Here is a 19256-nt window from a genome sequence, read left to right on the forward strand (position 1 = left end):
AATGGCTTCTAAACTGATGGCACTGCAAGAAATAACTGCTACTAAAATTTCTGCGATCTTTTGAATCATGGTTTCCACACATTTTTCTAGACACTGCTTCTGCATTTCTCGTGCTAACAAAGTGAGATTGGATAGGCACCAGCAACCTCATGATGATAAACAGAACAAGCAGTATAGAAAATAGCTGGATAGATGACTCTTCTTCTTCTTTTCCTTTCGGCTTGTCCAAGCGAGTCATCTTAGATGAATGCATATTTGTTTGGCACAGTTTTACACCGGATGCCCTTCCTGACGCAACCCCTCTGCATCTAGCAGGGGAGACAAGCTTACAGCAACTGGTCTCCCATCCATGTACTAACCAGGGCCAAACCGCTTAGCCTCCGAGATCTGACGAGATCGGGTGTTCTCAGGGTAACATGGCTGTAAGCAGCTCAATAGATGAATACCTACCTATAGTTATTTGACCCGTCAATATTCCTAACGTGTTACCTCTGTCATCAGTGGATGTTCCATCCTCACTGTACATCCGCTCCAGTTTTTTAAACTGCTTTCCCCCATCCTGTGGTGAGGTGTCCAAGTCCAGAGAGCGCTGGCTTCGACAAGGAGCACGAATGAATGCCACACAGTCAGGAGTGTTGTCATCTCTTGAACCCCCTTTCCTCATGCCCCAGTCTCGGATGTTACTGGTGCTATCAGAGCTTTGTAATGACTGTGATGATGACAAAGGGCCTCCCCGATTCTGGTGGGCACGGTAATGGTTATAGCGGTGATGGCTAGTATGGTATTGGCTCCCACGAGCAGAAGAAGATGATTGTTGGTCTGCGTAGGAAAGTGGGTCATCCTTGCCGCCCTTCATCACCTCCAGCTCCAGGCTTTCCTCACTACTACGGCACACAGTCATTCCTACCTCTTTTGTGATTGTGTATACCCTAGTTGGGTTTACGGACACACTCCCCTCTGGGTGTCTGGCACTCGGTGGGTTCTCAGTGGAGAGGCTCCGTGCAGCAGAGAGTCTACGTTTAGAAGGTGCCTGAGATTTGAGTGGGTTAGCCTGAGGTTGGGCTTGTATCTGAGCACTGCGATTGGACTGCCCAGTCTTGCTTGACTTAGCTATGTTTAATGAGTAACTCTGTGGTGGCAGATTGTTGTTGTGCAAGTGACTGACTTCTGGAGAATCAAAACCTTGGGCAGGGAAGTTTTCAGACAAAGGATGATCTACAGAGAAAAAGAAATAGGGAATAGGAACATCAGTGGATATCATTCCAGGTACAAACTTAAACCTAATCCAGCAGCTTCAAATTAAAAACTTGAAAGTGCAAATTATTCATCTTTAAATATAATTGAAGTATAGTATACATGTTTGTAAAAAATAAAATAGAAGGCAACATGGAGTTGGTCTACCCTTTGGTCCATCCATCCATCCATCCATCCATCCATCCATCCATCCATCCATCCATCCCAAAGAGGGAAAAGACAATAAGGATTGTGTTAAATGTAATGTCATGAAAAAAATGCAAGTTCATAAGGGATTTTTGCAGTATTTTTCTTGTCCATTTATCGTAGTAGAGAAGTAGAAATAACTGAATTACAGGCAGCTTTTACATTATGAAAGTTGCTCATTTCGGTCACAGATTTAGCGGAAACTAAAATTCTAAATAAAACTCCAATGGATTGATTAAGTAATTTTGTCCACATGCTTACAAGTTCTCTGCAACATTCAATTCCTTAAAACCTGTACAAATCTGTTTTTATAGACGAACAACTGAGGTCTAGAGTGTCCAAAGTAGATATTAACCTCATTTTATTTGTCAGGGAAAACAAACTGTCTCATCACCTTACCTACCTGGTCTGTTTCGGTTCTCTGTATTTGTATTGGACAGGTATTCTCCAAATGCTCTGGCTGCCCTGTTAAGACACAAAGAGCAGAACATATAAAATTAGCGGTGCAATTTTTAGTGAGGCCTCTTGATGCACAGCGGATATGAACTAAAAGCACTTCACCACAGAGGATTTGTTTGAGACTATTTCCTAACCCTTGATCCCTAATTGGTATTGCGCCCTCTTACCACAGTATCACAGTTCATAACAAAGTCAATGGAGGCCCTGCAAACTGCAACACAGTGGAGCTGTTTATCTGACAAACCACATAGGGACTATGACGACTTAAGTTTCAACCATAAAATCAGGAACTAAATTCACATATTCACAGTTTGAAAACACTCATGTCAGAAGAAATAGAGCATGACTAACATGGTGCAGAATAACTAGAATAATTTGGAAAATTCATAGTCTATTTTAAAGGTGTTTGTCTTTAATTTATTTCTCACGCTAATGGATGTGCTAAGTACGGTGGCCTGGAAGTCCAAAACAATATCACAAAAGCCAAAACACGTTTAAATTTCAGCAAATAAATGAACAAAAGCACCAACACTTTTACATTCCAGGAAAATTGACACAAACCAAAACACATTTAGATTTCAGAAAACGGATTAACGGATTAAAGCAGAGACACATTTTTTTAAAAAAGAACAAAAACATACACTTTTAAGTATCAGAAAACAAATGAACAAAACACAAAACACTTTTACATTTCCGAAAACATCAACAAAAGCAGAAAATGACAAGACAGAGATTAAAATTTTTAAAACGTGTAAGAACCACTGGCCGACTGCTCAGCAGGTCAAAGAATCAGTTGCCAAACCACGTACATACTTCATTCAGCTCGCTAGCAGTGCACCATAATCCTAACCTTAATTTGTTCTAAAATGCTTAACCTCTACCCCAGTCCTGAACGTAACCATAATAAACATCTTACTATTTTTTTTCTTTTTATACTTGGGATGGGAATCTCATTCCATCTACGTAGCCTCTACCCTTCCCGCGATGCAGGAGCCAAAAATCTTAAAGTGGGGCTGGTCTTTCTGAGAAAGGTTGTGGGATTTCTAAGAATATCTGTGAAATGCAACGTACCCATTCCAGACTTCCGCAATTGTAATTTGTTTTGTCTTTTTGTAAAAGTATTTGTACTTTTGCTAATTTGTTGTCTCAAATATAAGTGTTTCACAATTTGTTACATTGTTTTACACTTCCCGACCACTGTAGTTAAAAGTATTTTTGGCTAACACACCTAAATCAACCTTTTGTTTAATTACAGTCCTTTTCGATGATGGTGATACCATTATGCATGTGTTCATGTCTCAGATCCCATTCTCTAGTGTTCATGTCTCAGATCCTATTCTCTAATTGTTTAACTGCATCAAAGTTACTCAATCCACTATTCCCATCCAATACCCTCATCTCTCTCTCTCTCTCTCTCTCTCTCTCTCTCTATCACCATCTCTCTCTGTTGTGCACAATAGTTGAGAGAAAGAAAAAAAAGGTTAGAAAAAGTAAGTTTCCCAATTTTTGGTGCACATACAGCAAAAGGTCCTCATTACCTGAATGCAGAAACAGAACTATGTTCACCCAAATATAAATAAATAAACAAATACAAACATACAACTTCGAATTGTTTAACTCCGAGGTGAAAACAGCCTCAGCATTTGTGTATAACATGTAGTACCTCCAGTTAAATGTTAGTGTTACCACAGTGAACTTTGTGTATTGACTTAATTTGGTCCCATAAGCTCTTAACAGAGCAAAGCAAATGTATCATTGCACACAGATTTCATAACATATTCTTGTGTCAAACAATCCCACTTCTGCCAAATTTCAAGCTAATAAGGGTTGACTATCTGAATTGGCTATAAAGGTGCTATATGTGTGTTTGCAGCTTGGAAAAAGTCAGCATGTATAAGAAATGACTAGTAATTAATTGAGGCCTACAGAGACATGATTTGCTTCATTTGCTTAAAGGACTTCATCAAGACGCTGTTTGCTGAACAGACCTAGTAACTGTGTGTGCATGTGCGACACCATAGGAGAGGTCCAATGTTGTCATATCAAGTGCCAAAGCAACAACAGAAATATCCTAAATTTAGCATAAGTGGTTTTTTTTTTTTTTGTCCCCCTGGCTAGTTTTTCACCTAAATTTTGTCATGTTTTTGGCTTACGTCGGTTACATAAGCAGTCATGTGACTGCCTTGTGTCATCTAATTTGTGAAAAAAGAGTCATTTTGACTGGCTGGCAAAGCCTATGTGTGCAGTCATGTGACACTCTTGTGTTTTGATTTGATCATTGCCTTTTGATTGGCGCAACAGGTGCCCTCTGTGGAAATTGAAGATTGAGTCTAAAATTACAGATGGACACAAAAGAGTGAATGAGCAAATGCAGCGAACAGCATGTCAATCATTGTATCGAAGTAAAAGTATCTATCCTTCTTCACATAAATGCTCAAGTAAAAGTAAGAAGTATGGTGCAATTAAATTAATCTGACAAGTATATAAAATAAAAATAATATAATAATAATAATATATAATAAATATTACATATATATGTTATATCCCCATCCCTGCATGGGTTTTCTCCAGGCATTGGGGTTTCCTCCCACATCCCAAAAACATGCATTAATTGGAGACTCTAAATTGCCCCGAGGTGATTGTGATTCCGACTGTCTGTGTCCATGGACCTTGCAATTGGCTGGTATCCAGTTTATGATGTACCCTGCCTCCTGCCCGATGACAGCTGGGAATGGCTCCAGCAGTCCCCTGACCCTCATGAGGATAAGTGGCTTAGAAAACAGATGGATGTTGTTGTTCATCAAGTGATGCACTATTTATCTTGAAACACATCAGCTGCCATTAAGGGCTTTAGAAATGAAATATCCATGTTAACTGTGAGGGCTGGCAGAGATGAATGAAATTATATTTCAGAGTAATTAATGATCACTTTATTTTATCTATCATTTTATCAAGACTATCCAGTTGACATAGCTACAGTACTGACCATCACGAACATATGCTACAAATGGTAAAGGCCACCTAAGTCTGTACAAAATCATTTGATTTCTCAAATTAATCTAATTCCAATAGATTGATTTGTTCATAGCCGCAGTGAACATCACACATAAAAATAAATAGGTTACACGTATACTGTACAGCAGACTGTCGACAAGCACACAAACGTGAATCTCCTGGGGCTTCACTCAAATGGAATAGCTGTGTTGATTCTGTAGCCGATATACCTTCTCACTATGACACGCTAAGTAATTAAATATGAGGCTGCACGTGCAGTGGTAGAGCTTCCCGTGAAGACTCCCCTCCCCGCTTTGGATGAATCGAGGGTAGGAGGAGGTAGGACACGAGGAAGAAAATGCAATCATCCTTAACCTATCTTCATGACTCAGTGCACTTCTTATAAAAAATCCATATGCTACACTGGGAGGAGAGTGATGTCAACATGCTCACAGCCCAGTTCATGAAGGACAAGGAAATGCAGTTCAAAGTCAGCGTGTAGTGAGTGTACTCAACATTATGGCTTTATCTTGTCAATAAGAGAATGTCATCGTACTGCCATACATGTTCACGTGTTGAAAGTAAGCAGAATCTAAAAATAAAAATAAAGGATAAAAATAGCAGCAATTACAAATACGCACACACACAAATCCAAAATTCACTGTATGAAATTATTGTTCATTTTCATAGAATTAGATCAGTGACGGGAACGACATGGTGCACTGAATTTCCTTTTCAACCATCCATCCATTCTTTGAGTCGCTTATCCTCAGAAGTGCACAGTGCTGGAGCCTATCCCAGCTGTCATCAGGCAGGATACCGGGTACCCACTGAACTGGTTGCCAACCAATTGCAGGGTACATGAAGACCGACAACAGTTGCACTCACAATCATAATGAAGCAATTTTATTAAAGCCAGTTAATCAAATCTCAAACTTCAGAATAAAAATTCAGCACTCAGTTTTGCAAACAAACAGCATTAATGATAGATTGAATTGAATGGTATATGAATGGACAGTAGTTCTGGATTCTAGTTTGTGTCTTCTCTTGCATGCTATTTTTTAAATATATGTACAGTGAAGAAAGTAAGTATTTGAACACCCTGCTATATTGCAAGTTCTCCCACTTAGAAATCATGGAGGGGTCTGAAATTTTCATTGCAGATGCATGTCTACTGTGAGAGAGATAATCTTAAAAGAAAAATAGAGAAATCCAAATGTATGATTTTTTTAGCGATTTATTTGTGTGATGCAGCTGCAAATAAATATTTGAACACCTGAGAAAACAAATGTTAATATTTGGTACAGTAGCCTTTGTTTGCAATTACAGAAGTCCAATGTTTCCTGTAGTTGTTCACCAGGTTTGCACACACTGCAGGAGGGATTTTGGCCCACTCCTCCACACAGATCTCTAGATCAGACAGGTTTCTGGGCTGTTGGTAAGAAACACGGAGTTTCAGCTCCCTCCAAAGAATTTCTATTGGGTTTAAGACTGGAGACTGGCTTGGCCACGCCAGTACCTTGATATGGTTCTTACGAAGCCACTGCTTAATTTTCCTGACTGTGTGCTTCGGGTCATTATCATGTTGAAAGACCCAGCCATGACCCATCTTCAATGCTCTGACTGAGGGAAAGAGCTGTTCCCCAAAATTTCACAATACATGGCCGAGGATTCTTTAATACAGTGCAGTCGTTCTGTCCCATGTGCAGAAAAACTCCTCCAAAGTATGATGCTACCACCCCATGCTTCAACAGTAGGGATGATGTTCTTGGTATGGAACTCATTATTCATCTTCCTCCAAACATGGTTAGTGGAATTATGACCAAAAAGTTCCATTTTAGTCTCATCTGACCACAAAACTTTCTCCCATGACTCCTCTCTATCGTCCAAATGGTCATTGGCAAACTTAAGACGGGCCTTGACACGTGCTGGTTTAAGCAGGGGAACCTTCCTTGCCATGCATGATTTCAAACCAGGATGTCTGAGTGTGTTACCAACAGTCACCTTGGAAACGGTGGTCCCAGCTTTTTTCAGGTCAATGACCAAGTCCTGTCGTGTAGTCCTGGAAAGATTCCTCACCTTTCTAAGGATCATTGAGACCCCATGAGGTTATATCTTGGATGGGGCTCCACTCCGATTGAGATTGACCATCATGTTTAGCTTCTTCCATTTTCTAATAATTGCTCCAACAGTGAACCTTTTTTCACCAAGCTGCTCGGCAATTTCTTTGTAGCCCTTTCTAGCCATGTGGAGTTGTACACTTTTGTCTCTGGTGTCCTTGGACAGCTCTTTGGTCTTGGCCATGTTACACGTTTGAGTCTTACTGATTGTATGAGGTGGACAGGTGTCTTTATGCAACTAACAACCTCATACAGGTGCATCTGATTCAGAATAATACATGCAGTGGAGGTAGACTTTTAAAGGCGGACGAACAGGTCTTTGTGGGTCAGAATTCTTGCTGATAGACAGGTGTTTAAATACTTATTTGCAGCTGTATCACACAAATAAATCATTAAAAAAATCATAGATTGTGATTTATGGATTTTTCTTTTTAGATCATCTCTCTCACAGTGGACATGCACCTACGATGAAAATTTCAGACCCCTCCATGATTTCTAAGTGGGAGAACTTGGAATATAGCAAGGTGCTTATTTTCTTCACTGTATATTTTCTACCTCCACAATGGCCACTGAAACAATGCAAATTTCCCTTTTTAACCTGCCCACATTCTGTAGTGACATGTGAAGTGAAGTAATTAATTTCTTGTTCAGATCCAGCATCCTATTGGGATGTCTGTTTTTTTACATTTCTATCCTCAAATAATTATTCATTGTTTATTAAATGACCTGTTATTTTGTTGTTCAAAGTCCTTTACTCTCTGTTTAAATACATTTCCAGCCAGGCTTATGTATACTGTATCACTAAATCCCTTATTTTGACATTTTGCAACTGCATGACATGATATCTCAGCAATGACCGTGGCTATGACATCAACGTTGCCTATTCACTCCTCGTCCGCCCTTCATGAAACTTTTGTAAGACACATACATGCAAGCATAGCTTATTTGCTGCCATGGAAACGCTGATCACTGACTTATAATACATTGACACTTGACGCAAACATTCGCCTCTGCGGCTTGGCAGCCGGGGGGCGTAATAAAATAGCATGCACCAACCAGCTGTTCAAAGTGGAAAGTAATGTCAGACACTTTTGTCTAATATCCAGAGCAATTAGTGATAGAAACATAAGGAGTCACCGTTCAGTGATTTCGGTAAGAAAAGACCAATGTTCCGTAACATTTGGCAGCTATGGTCGAAGCTGTTACATTCATTTACCATTAATATTGTATATTTCATTATTATACCAATTGACCCCTCCGTACAGGGCACTTAACCACGCCTCCTGAAGTGACGTCACGCCACGTGCGCTGACGTAAGACAAACAGTAAAAATGGCAAATACAATACAATACATTCTGAACTGAGACAGACTCCATGCTTCTGATTTCATTCAAATCAACGATATATTATAGATTCTAAATACAATACATTCTTAACTGAGAGAGACGCCATGCTTCTGATTTCATTCAATCATTCACACGTAGCAATGTTATTCTAGCGGAGAACGTCTCATTCGTTTATACGAGACGTGTATTAAAAATCAAATTTAGGGCATATCTTCGTGCAAACACAGTCTGGTTAAGCTTCGGCCGCGAGCCAGCAAGAAATCAATACGTTTGTGCAGTCCGATCATCGCTAAATATCGCTCAACAAAGAATAAGTGTGTCAATCGTTCACACGCAGCAGTGTTATGCTAGCGAAGAACTTCGAATTCATTTATACGAGACATGTGGTTAGTTGTAAATTGTAACTAAATGACATAATAACTCATCTGAGAACAATTACTTTGGTTTTTTTCGGTTAAATGATATCACATGAAATTGGATTGTGAAGAATAGAGTAGTAGACACTTTGAACCAAAAGCTTATTGTTATCACTCAAACCGTACAACTGAACGACAAGGTTGTGCGTTTCCCTTCCTATTCAGTCCTTGGTCATTGGTGAGATGCACACATAAAAATTTGGAACTATTGTAAACATATATGTGTGACAAAACTGCTCGATTGTGCGTCATGTAGAGTAGTTTTGGCTCAGTGCAGCTGCACTATCAGCAGCTCTGCCATGTGCTTTTGGGTTTTTTCTACTGCATGTTTTCAGCCATGTGACATTAAGGAGGGGGAGGAGGGAGCACAAGAAATACAGCGACAAGAGTCTTTCAGACCAAAATAGAAAGTAAGCACACAGTGCAAAGTGGGATGATGACGTGAAAATAAGATAAGCGAAGAATGAGTATTTAACAAATAAAAAGGGTTCAGAAGAGGAAATGATCCACAAAGTGAATGATATTGTGTCCTTGTGATATTCTCAAATTTGCTATACACTATGGTTACTGCACATGATTGTGGAGAGGGACAGCTCAGTACATCTGAATAGTCTACTGTATAGATGCCTCCCAGTGGGAGAAAATAACTCACAATGGTACAGAGCTGGAGGGGCAAATACAGTATAGGAGACTGAGTGGTATGAGAATTGTGAATAGTTTTGTGTTTGTCCATTTGTGTATGAGTTTCTTTTGTGGTGGGGAGGGGTTATGCCTTTATATAATTGGACTGTATATGAATGCATAGGTTTTATTTAAAAACCATTACTGTGGTTCTTTGTGCTCTGACAGACATTTATTGAAAATTTTGGAATGTGATTTGAGAAAGAAGAGACAGAAAACAAAAGGGTAAGGAAGTAGAGAGAAAGATGAGAAAAGACAGTACTCTAGCTGTAAGAAAAACACAATATAAAAGCATTATAAAAATACTACAACTTCCCATTGGATTAGAGTATTATCCAGGACAGTAGTGCTACACAATGAGGGAAGAACACGAATATATATGACAGGACAGGAGGGGTGGGGGTGAGGGGGAGACAAGGCTAGTGGGCCTGACTGTAGAACTGGAGTGTGGTGGGACTCCCACCATGGGAGTGTAGATTATAAATATCTGGAGAAATGGAATGCAAGTGATGGAACATCCTAAGAAGTTCACAATTTCATAAGAGTTATAGAAATTAGGGAATGGCTCCAGATCAAGCAAGGGAAAGGAAGGAAGGAAGGAAGGAAGGAAGGAAGGACTGACTATGACCACCATCCAATCATGGCATCAGGCACCAGATCCAGTCTGCTGGAGCCCATCAGTGACATTATCAACCTTTCTCTTGGCCAGCTTTTCCTTTCAAGACCTGGGTCAAAATAGTTGAAGGTGTTGCATTGCCAGGGTGCAGTCCTTCACACTAGATTCACTCCATGGGTCTGCTTTGTTCTGCAGGAGTTACTAGTTATGAACTTAAAGCGTTGAGATTTTTGCTTCTAAGGATGAGGTAAATGACACTACACGATAACAAACCAAGTTGTTGCTCACCTGCATCATCTGTTAGCTCCTAGCCTTCACTGCACCTGGCAGATCTACAGTGTATGTACTTAAGTAGATTTTGAACCGCAGCTGTTTCATTCACCCTCCAAGATGCTACTTGTTACACTGTGGATTTTGGCCTTGTGGATATACTCTGTCTGGGGTGTTGAACAGATCTTCTCTAGCCAACTGGTGACTGGCCATTCGCCTTCACTAGCCAAATCGAACATTCCAGTACTCTTCCTGTATTGCTAACTTCCGACATTTTGTCAGAATCTGAATGCATTACCGTAGTCCCATCTAATGTTCCCTCTAAGCTACGCAACTACGCATTTGTGCACTTGTCGCACACTCTCAGCGCAGAGGAAAACAGATCCAGCGCAGTGAACTATAGCCTGACTTTTTTTTTTTTTTTTAAATACGACAGCACACTGCCTCTCACAAAGAGCTGCTGCTCAGGCACACGTAGCCACACATTCTACTTCCTAGTTTACAAGACACCGACCCGCTCCATTTTAAAGGGATACACTCATAATTACAAAGACCTTATGTGAATAATAGAAGAAAAGGTGGGGAAACTGGACAAGATTTTCTCTCTTTTGAGTGAGAAAGGTCTGATTTAAAGCCAAAGTAGAAAGTGCAGGATGAGATGGTGTGTAATGTTAAAATTTCACCTTGGCACAGCCTGATTGAGGATGAAAGCACAGACGAAACATTGCCCAAAAGGCTAATTCTGTATTTTAAATATAGGAGGCAACATAACATTAACCTTAAAACTGTTTTGGAGCATCATTCAGCTTTCAACATGCATTGCAAAATATATTCTGCAAGCAATAATTCAATTTTACACCAAGAAAAACAGACGGAAGGAAATTTATAGTTAATAGTTGGCTTTGTATGTATTTGTATTGTAATATATTTTTTTGTCTGTTGACATTTTCAGTGTAGGTTTTCCAAAACACAAAATTGTTCTTAACAATGTTCTGATGGGAATGTAATCTGAACCTTTTAACGGCCGTGTAACTTCAATGGATGGCACTGATTGACCACAGTGCATACGTGTAATGTTGCTCACAGTGGTCAAAAGGCACGCTCATGGCTTTAGTGTGTTTGCTCAGACACGTAAAAAAATTAGAGGGAACATTGGTCGAATTTGGTATCCTCGACTGATCTTACTTTCTCACAACTACAGAGGCTCAACCTCACCATCTCTCTGACCACATGGCGTTCCTAATGGACATTGACATTCCTACTCCCTTACATAAAAGAAATGTGTCATTTCTTTCAAAAACTTCAAATCCACCCTCAATACAGGTCTCTCAACCTCCATTGTGAACTATCTCTCCACCTAACTACACCCTCTTTCTGAAAATCCAATTGACCCACTCAATCAGTTGGGCCTTTTTCATACCAAGAAACCTCTCAATTTCCCAGTCCACACCTGAAGTCCATGAAATGGAACCCCACGAACAACAACTTTAAAGACGCCATAAGAAACTAAACTACTCAAATCCAGTGAACACAACTCAGTCTTTCACCATTGAAAATGGAAACTCCTTCCTTTCATAATTAAATTTTAAAAAATGAACAGCATCTACAAACCATGACAAGCATTATTAACTCCCTTGCCCTGGCCACCCTCCATTCTGACCCACTTCCTTCACCTGTCAGCCTCTAAATTTTTTCTATTCCATGACCTCCAGAGACCTCTCATGTCCAACATGAAACCCCCCTCCTGCGTATGGAACCTTATCCCATCTCTCAGCTGTCACTTCACTCATCCTCACCATTATTAATTCCTTACTCCATTCTTTTTCCACCGCACTAAAACTGGCTGTAGGCACGAAAAAAAAAAAAAACTGGACTCAACCATCTCCAATAGACACAAATTTATCCATATCACTGATTGCACTTCATTTCCTGCTCCTATGTCGCAAAGCGTCCCATCAGAGCTTGGTCCTCGGTCCTGCCCCATTCATTCTTTACAACCCCGAAACATCAACGGTAACCAAATCCATCACCTCATCAACCTATTCCACACTAACCAACGCCTCAATGACATCATATAGTGGAAATTTGATCCCTTGGTGTAGTTTTCAACACCAACTTTACCTCTAACTTTTCAGAGTGACATCAACATCACCAAAAACGCCTCTCTTTCACCTGAAGAACTTTATACGTCTCAGCACAACACTATACTTCTCCACAGTTTAAATTGATTCATGCTTTTATTGGATGCAGATTCGATGACTATAATGTCATCTTCTATGGCTCAAATACCAAACGTCTTAATAAACTTCAAAATATCCACAACTCAGCTGCATGTTTGCGCACCGACACCCAGTCTCATGACCATATCAAACCCATCATTAAGAGAATTCACATTTTGATTCCAATATTAAAACATTTTGTCTAGTTACAGGTATTTTCAAGTAACCTATCTCCTATATTGATCTATCCTCACAAGGGTCACCTGAGTGCTGGAGCCTATCTTAGCTTGGGGCAGGAGGCATGGTACATCCTGAGCTGTTTGCCAGCCAGTCGCAGGGCAAATATAAACAGTTCTCACTCAAAGGCAATTTAGAGTCTCCAATGGATGCATGTTTTGGCGATGTGGGGTGGCGGGAGGGGTAGGGGGGAACTGGTGTACATGGAGAAAAACCATCCAGGCACGGGAAGAACATGCAAACTCCACAGAGCCGGGCCGGGATTTGAACCCCCTCGGAACTGTAAGGCAGACGCTCAAACCAATCGTCCCCGTGCCCCCACCCCTATAAGGTATCGCTGTGCATTATTATTTATACACAAAATACCTCAACTTTACTCCATTGGCTGTTGTCTGCAAATATTTTAACTATTTGATGAGCAATACGTGTCTAATATACAGTAAATATACATTTAATAGTTTATGCTATTGCTTCTCAGTTTGCGTGTGTGTTTTCTCTTTTTACTGTGATTTTCTTGTAAAGCTATACGTTATTGAGCAACAGATTACAATGAAATCATGCTCACATTTGCAGCGTATATCTAATCAGTCAAGTTAATTTGAAGTCAGCTGGTATCTTTTCTGATCGCAAAAGGGCCTCATTCTGATTTTTCTACTCTTTGTGGTGACCTAATCTATTTTGCCAAAGAGCATAACTGTGTCACTTGAGCCTCATCGTGTAAATCAACCTAAAAGGTTCGAGTGATAACAAAGTCACTCCATCAGGTAATTACCTCTATCTCTTAAAAGGCTGTAAGGCATCTTTTGGACTTTGCAGTATATAGCGATGAAGATGAAGTGGAGACCAAAAGGAGATTTGGCCAAGCCTAACCAATCATAAAGCCTTTTGTAGTGTAGATATGGATCATGCATATAATATACTGTACTACATTTCACAAATATCAGTATAATCTCAAATTCAAAATGTTCATAATTCACATTTGAGTGGACGTTAGGAAAAACCAGCAATTAATTGTTATTTTTAAACTTTTAGATGGAAGAATAGGCTAGATTAAGAGTAACAAGAAGTGCACATGTTTTTGGGTTAAGGATGCAGCAGACATCTGAACAATGTTGAGCACGTAAATTTTTTATCTATGTTTTGTAACGTAAACATTATTGAAACACAACACATAATGTCTTGTCAAAAGCATTCATTTAAATCACGGGTGTCAAACTCATTTTTGTCACTGGTCACATTGTGGTTACAGTTCCCCTCAAAAGGGCCGTAATTACTGAAACTATAAAAATCTTTAACAACCTCATGATATTAACCCATCATATTTGTGAACTAGTTTTGGAATCAAAAATCAAGGGGAATGGGTTTTTCCAACTATTGTTGATGTTTGGTAACACAAAAAGGCTTGTACTATCTCAACATTATCATTTATTATATGAGGATTTTAAATCTCTGTACAGACTTTAACAACAATCATGGAAGTCGACACACATGATATGACTTGACGGGTCATATAAAATCATGTGGCGGGCCGGATCTGGCCCCCAGGCCTTGAGTTTGACACGTGTGATTTAACTCAAGATCTGTTTCACCAAGCTCCCAACCCAAGACATTATGTGCATGATGACCAGGACCAAAATCCCCAAGTAATACACACATTAACCTTTCTAACCTTCAAATTCATTCTTTACATAATCCTTTCATAGTATCAGGCAATTATTAGCATTACAATGAAACAATATGGAAAGTGGAACATTTCATGCAAATCAGACAGTTTCCTAATACATTGTCATTACCTTTGTCCTTTCGCACTTAAAAGTTTTTGACCCCACATGCAAGTACAGAGGGGGGGCACAAACCAGTGCAATCTGTAGGCCGGTCCCAAGCCCGGATAAATGCAGAGGGTTGCGTCAGGAAGGGCATCCGGCGTAAAAACTGTGCCAAACAAATATGAGCGTTCATCTAAAGAATCCCATACCGGATCGGTCGTGGCCCGGGTTAACAACGCCCGCCCCCGGCATTGCTAACCTGCAGGGTGTCGGTGGAAATTCAGCTACTGTGGGTCGAAGACAAAGAAGAGGAGGAAACCGGATCCAGCATCAGAAGAAAAAGAGGAATGCACAGAGCCTACAACTGAGCGTAGGGGCTTTGAATGTTGGGACTATGACAGGAAAAGCACAGGAGTTGGTTGACATGATGATTAGGAGAAAGGTTGATATTCTGTGCATCCAAGAGAGCAGGTGGAAAGGTAGTAAAGCTAGAGGTTTGGGAGCAGGGTTTAAATTATTCTACCACGGAGTAGATGGGAAGAGAAATGGAGTAGGGGTTATTTTAAAGGAAGAGCTGGCTAAGAATGTCTTGGAGGTGAAAAGAGTATCAGATCGAGTGATGAGACTAAAATTTGAAATTGAGGGTGTTATGTATAATGTGGTTAGCGGCTATGCACCACAGGTAGGATGTGACCTAGAGTTGAAAGAGAAATTCTGGAAGGAACTAGATGAAGTAGTTCTGAGCATCCCAGACAGAGAGAGAGTTGTGATTAGTGCAGATTGTAATGGACATGTTGGTGAAGGAAACAGAGGCGATGGGTAAGTACGGAATCCAGGAAAGGAACTTTGAAGGGCAGATGGTGGTGGACTTTGCAAAAAGGATGGAGATGGCTGTAGTGAACACTTATTTCCAGAAGAGGGAGGAACATATAGTGACCTACAAGAGCGGAGGTAGAACCACGCAGGTAGATTATATTTTGTGCAGACGATGTAATCTGAAGGTTACTGACTGTAAAGTAGTGGTAGGGGAGAGTGTAGCTCGACAGCATAGGATGGTAGTATGTAGGATGATTCTGGTGGTGGGTAGGAAGATTAAGAAGACAAAGGTAGAGCAGAGAACCATGTGGTGGAAGCTGAGAAAGGAAGAATGTTGTGCGACCTTCCGGAAAGAGGTGAGACAGGCTCTCGATGGACAACCGAAGCTCCCGGAAGACTGGACGATGACAGCCAAGGTGATCAGAGAGACAGGCAGGAGAGTACTTGGTGTGTCATCTGGTAGGAAAGGGGAGAAGGAGACTTGGTGGTGGAACCCCAAAATACAGGGAGTCATACAAGGAAAGAGATTAGCGAAGAAACCGGATCCAGCGTCAGAAGAAAAAGAGGAATGCACAGAGCCTACAACTGAGTGTAGGGACTTTGAATGTTGGGACTATGACAGGAAAAGCTCAGGAGTTGGTTGACATGATGATTAGGAGAAAGGTTGATATTCTGTGCATTCAAGAGAGCAGTTGGAACGGTAGTAAGGCCAGAAGTTTAGAAGCGGGGGTTAAATTATTCTACCATGGAGTAGATGAGAAGAGAAATGGAATAGGCCTTATTTTAAAGGAGGAGCTAGCTAAGAATATCTTGGAGGTTTGAAATTGAGGGTGTTATGTATAATGTGGTTAGTGGCTATGCCCCACAGGTAGGATGTGACCTAGAGTTGAAAGAGAAATTTTGGAAGGAACTAGATGAAGTAGTTCGGAGCATCCCAGACAGCGAGAGAGTTTTGATTGGTGCAGATTGTAATGGACATATTGGTAAAGGAAACGGGGTGATGAAGAAGTGATGGGTAAGTATGGCATCCAGGAAAGGAACTTTGAGGGACAGATGGTGGTGGACTTTGCAAAAAGGATGGAGATGGCTGTAGTGAACACTTATTTCCAGAAGAGGGAGGAACATATAGTGACCTAAAAGAGCGGAGGAAGAAGCACGCAGGTGGATTATATTTTGTGCAGACGATGAAATCTGAAGGAGATTCCTGACTGTAAAGTAGTGGTAGGGAGGAGTGTAGCGCGACAGCATAGGATGGTGGTGTGTTGGATGACTCTGGTGGTGGGTAGGAAGATTAAGAAGACAAAGGTAGAGCAGAGAACCATGAGGTGGAAGCTGAGAAAGGAAGAATGTTGTGCAGCATTCCGGAAAGAGGTGAGTCAGGCTCTCGATGGACAACCGAAGCTGCCGGAAGACTGGACGACGACAGCCAAGGTAATCAGAGAGACAGGCAGGAGAGTACTTGGTGTGCCTTCTGGTAGGAAAGGCGAGAAGGAGACTTGGTGGTGGAACCCCAAAATACAGGCAGTCATACTAGGAAAGAGATTAGCGAAGAAGAAGTGGGACACTGAGAGGACTGAGGAGAGGTGAAAGGAGTACATCGAGATGCGACGAAGGGCATAGGTAGAGGTGGCAAAGGCTAAACAAGAGGCATATGAAGACATGTACACCAGGTTGGACAAGAAAAAAAAAGGAGAAAAGGATCTCTACAGGTTGGCCAGACAGAGGGATAGAGATGGGAAGGATGTGCAGCAGGTAAGGGTGATTAAGGATAGAGATGGAAATGTGTTGACTGGTGCCAGTAGTGTGCTAAATAGATGGAAAGAATACTTTGAGATGTTGATGAATGAAGAAAATGAGAGAGAAGGGAGAGTTGAAGAGGCAAGTGTGAAGGACCAGGAAGTGGCAATGATTATTAAGAGCAGGGTTCATACTCAGTCTGACCAAAAAAATTTAAGGGCTTTTTAGGGGCATTCTTAGGGGCTGACACGAAAAATGTAGGGCTGACACGGAAAAAATTTAGGGCCGACACGAAAAATTTAGGGCCATCGTGGGAAATCAAGAGTAAGGAAAAAAGACTCACCCAATTGTGCCATCGGCTTTTCTTGGTTCATCAAAGGTTCCAGTACCTCAGTACCTGTGACAGTGATCACCTGTCGCCCCTTGTGGTAGTTCTCATTGATATGACCATTGTCAACGTCTTCACATAACAGTATACAGAAAAACTGACTCTAACTACAATTGCAACTATATACACAAATGTCTTCTCCTAATGTCTGTCTCAGCACTCCTACTCTAGCTCCTTGAGCCTACCCAGTGCCTCCTCTATTTGCTGCTGCAGAGGTGCCAAAGAGGCTCTCTTGTCCTTTGCTCTGCCTCTGAGTGGATTGGCCTTGGTGATAAACCTCAGCTTCCTCTTTTCTTCTGCCTGCTCACACAACCTATCAGCTTTCTCAATAAGCGTAGATATGTCAGTCTCTATTCTGGCTTTGAGGCAGTAGAGATGAAAAGTGGGCAGCGATGCCAAATGTAGCCAGGTACGAAGTCTTCCTTTCCCCACAGTGGTAGTTTTTAGCAATGTCACTGTCTGGGAACATGACTGCAAACACTTTCAATTATTTTCACAAGATTTGTAACTGTAATGGCTGCAGATCTCTGCCTTTAACGAGTCCGTCTTCGTGTATTGAACTTCGTTCATAAAGCCTGACTTCTGGCTGGTTGAAGTCGATGGCTGGACAACTGTAGGTGCGCATTAGGGATCGCAACCGGTTACAAATAACCGGTTATAACCGGTTTTCGTTTTTTTGTTAAAAACCGAAACCGTAATCGGACTTTCGAAATCGGTTAAAATTTCCAATAATTTCTTCCGGTACTCCACATTGCGCTATTTTTTCAACATCATTTCCACTTTTTTCAAGTTTCCTTGTTAGAGTAAAGTTGGACTCAAAAGAACATTCAGTTAAATCAAAGAAACATCAAACATAGCATCGAGGAAACGCTCGGTATACTTTCATGCCCTTTCTGAAAGTCCGAAAGAAGAATGTCAACATTAAAACATTTTTACAAAAAAAAAGAAAATTTAACTTACACAAGTGCGTTGTTGAAAGCCACATTCAACAAGCTTGTTTGTCAATATTGTATACAAACTACCCCATTACCGGGGAGTAAATTAACGATCGATGGTGTAGCCCCGGAGAAAAGGAGTCGGAGGAGGAGTGTCGGACACAGGAACAAAACTTGTTTTATTGGCAGACATCAAAACACTACTCGCATAATGGGGGGAACACTGTGAACTCGTCACTCCGCAAGAGCAACAACAAAAACAGTCCCTGCGGAACCCCGCACCCCAACTTGAGGTCCCGCGGGTGAATTATGTAAACACCACTATGGTACCGGTTTATCGTTTTTTTTGCTACAACTGTTCGGTTAAAACCGGTTATGAAAGTAAGCGTTTTATTTGCGATCGATAGTGCGCATGCATTGCTAGTACCACTGCCTGAATTTGATGCTTCACTATATTGATATTTTAGAAACAGATTCATACCAACGGAAGATGAGAGAGTCTTCGCCAAATCAGCGTGTCTCCTGTTTTTCCGGTGCGACTCCAGCGCTTTGATGCCCATCTTTTCAAGCTGGTAACTCTGCTTGCATAGATGGCAGTAAAACATGTGCCGATCTTTTGGATCTCGACGAACCCAGCTCCCAAACTCCTTACTTTCAACCCAAGCTTTTTGAAAAATGCACTTCCCCATGATACAAGTTGGATCGATGAAAGAACTATGCTACATCGTAACGAAGACGAAGTGAAATGCCTACTCACGGAAACAAACAATGGAATATCGACAAGATGGCCACTAGTTGTCAACACGGTGACTTCCG

The 19256-nt window shown here is 41.0% G+C and overlaps 1 protein-coding gene across 2 annotated transcripts in view; it reads right to left on the reverse strand.

Annotated features, from left to right (window-relative positions):
• Positions 1-19256, reverse strand: part of nsmfb (NMDA receptor synaptonuclear signaling and neuronal migration factor b) — a 56224-nt gene that overhangs the window by 26643 nt on the left and 10325 nt on the right. For both annotated transcript variants that reach the window (XM_061816560.1, XM_061816559.1), the window contains exons 2-3: positions 1844-1905; positions 490-1215 (exon numbers count right to left, since the gene is read on the reverse strand). In XM_061816560.1, coding sequence (XP_061672544.1) covers positions 490-1215; positions 1844-1905 — 788 coding nt within the window. The remainder of the gene's footprint in view (positions 1-489; positions 1216-1843; positions 1906-19256) is intronic.

The sequence above is a fragment of the Syngnathoides biaculeatus genome, chromosome 4, assembly GCF_019802595.1.
Source record: "Syngnathoides biaculeatus isolate LvHL_M chromosome 4, ASM1980259v1, whole genome shotgun sequence".
NCBI classification, from domain to species: Eukaryota; Metazoa; Chordata; class Actinopteri; order Syngnathiformes; family Syngnathidae; genus Syngnathoides; species Syngnathoides biaculeatus.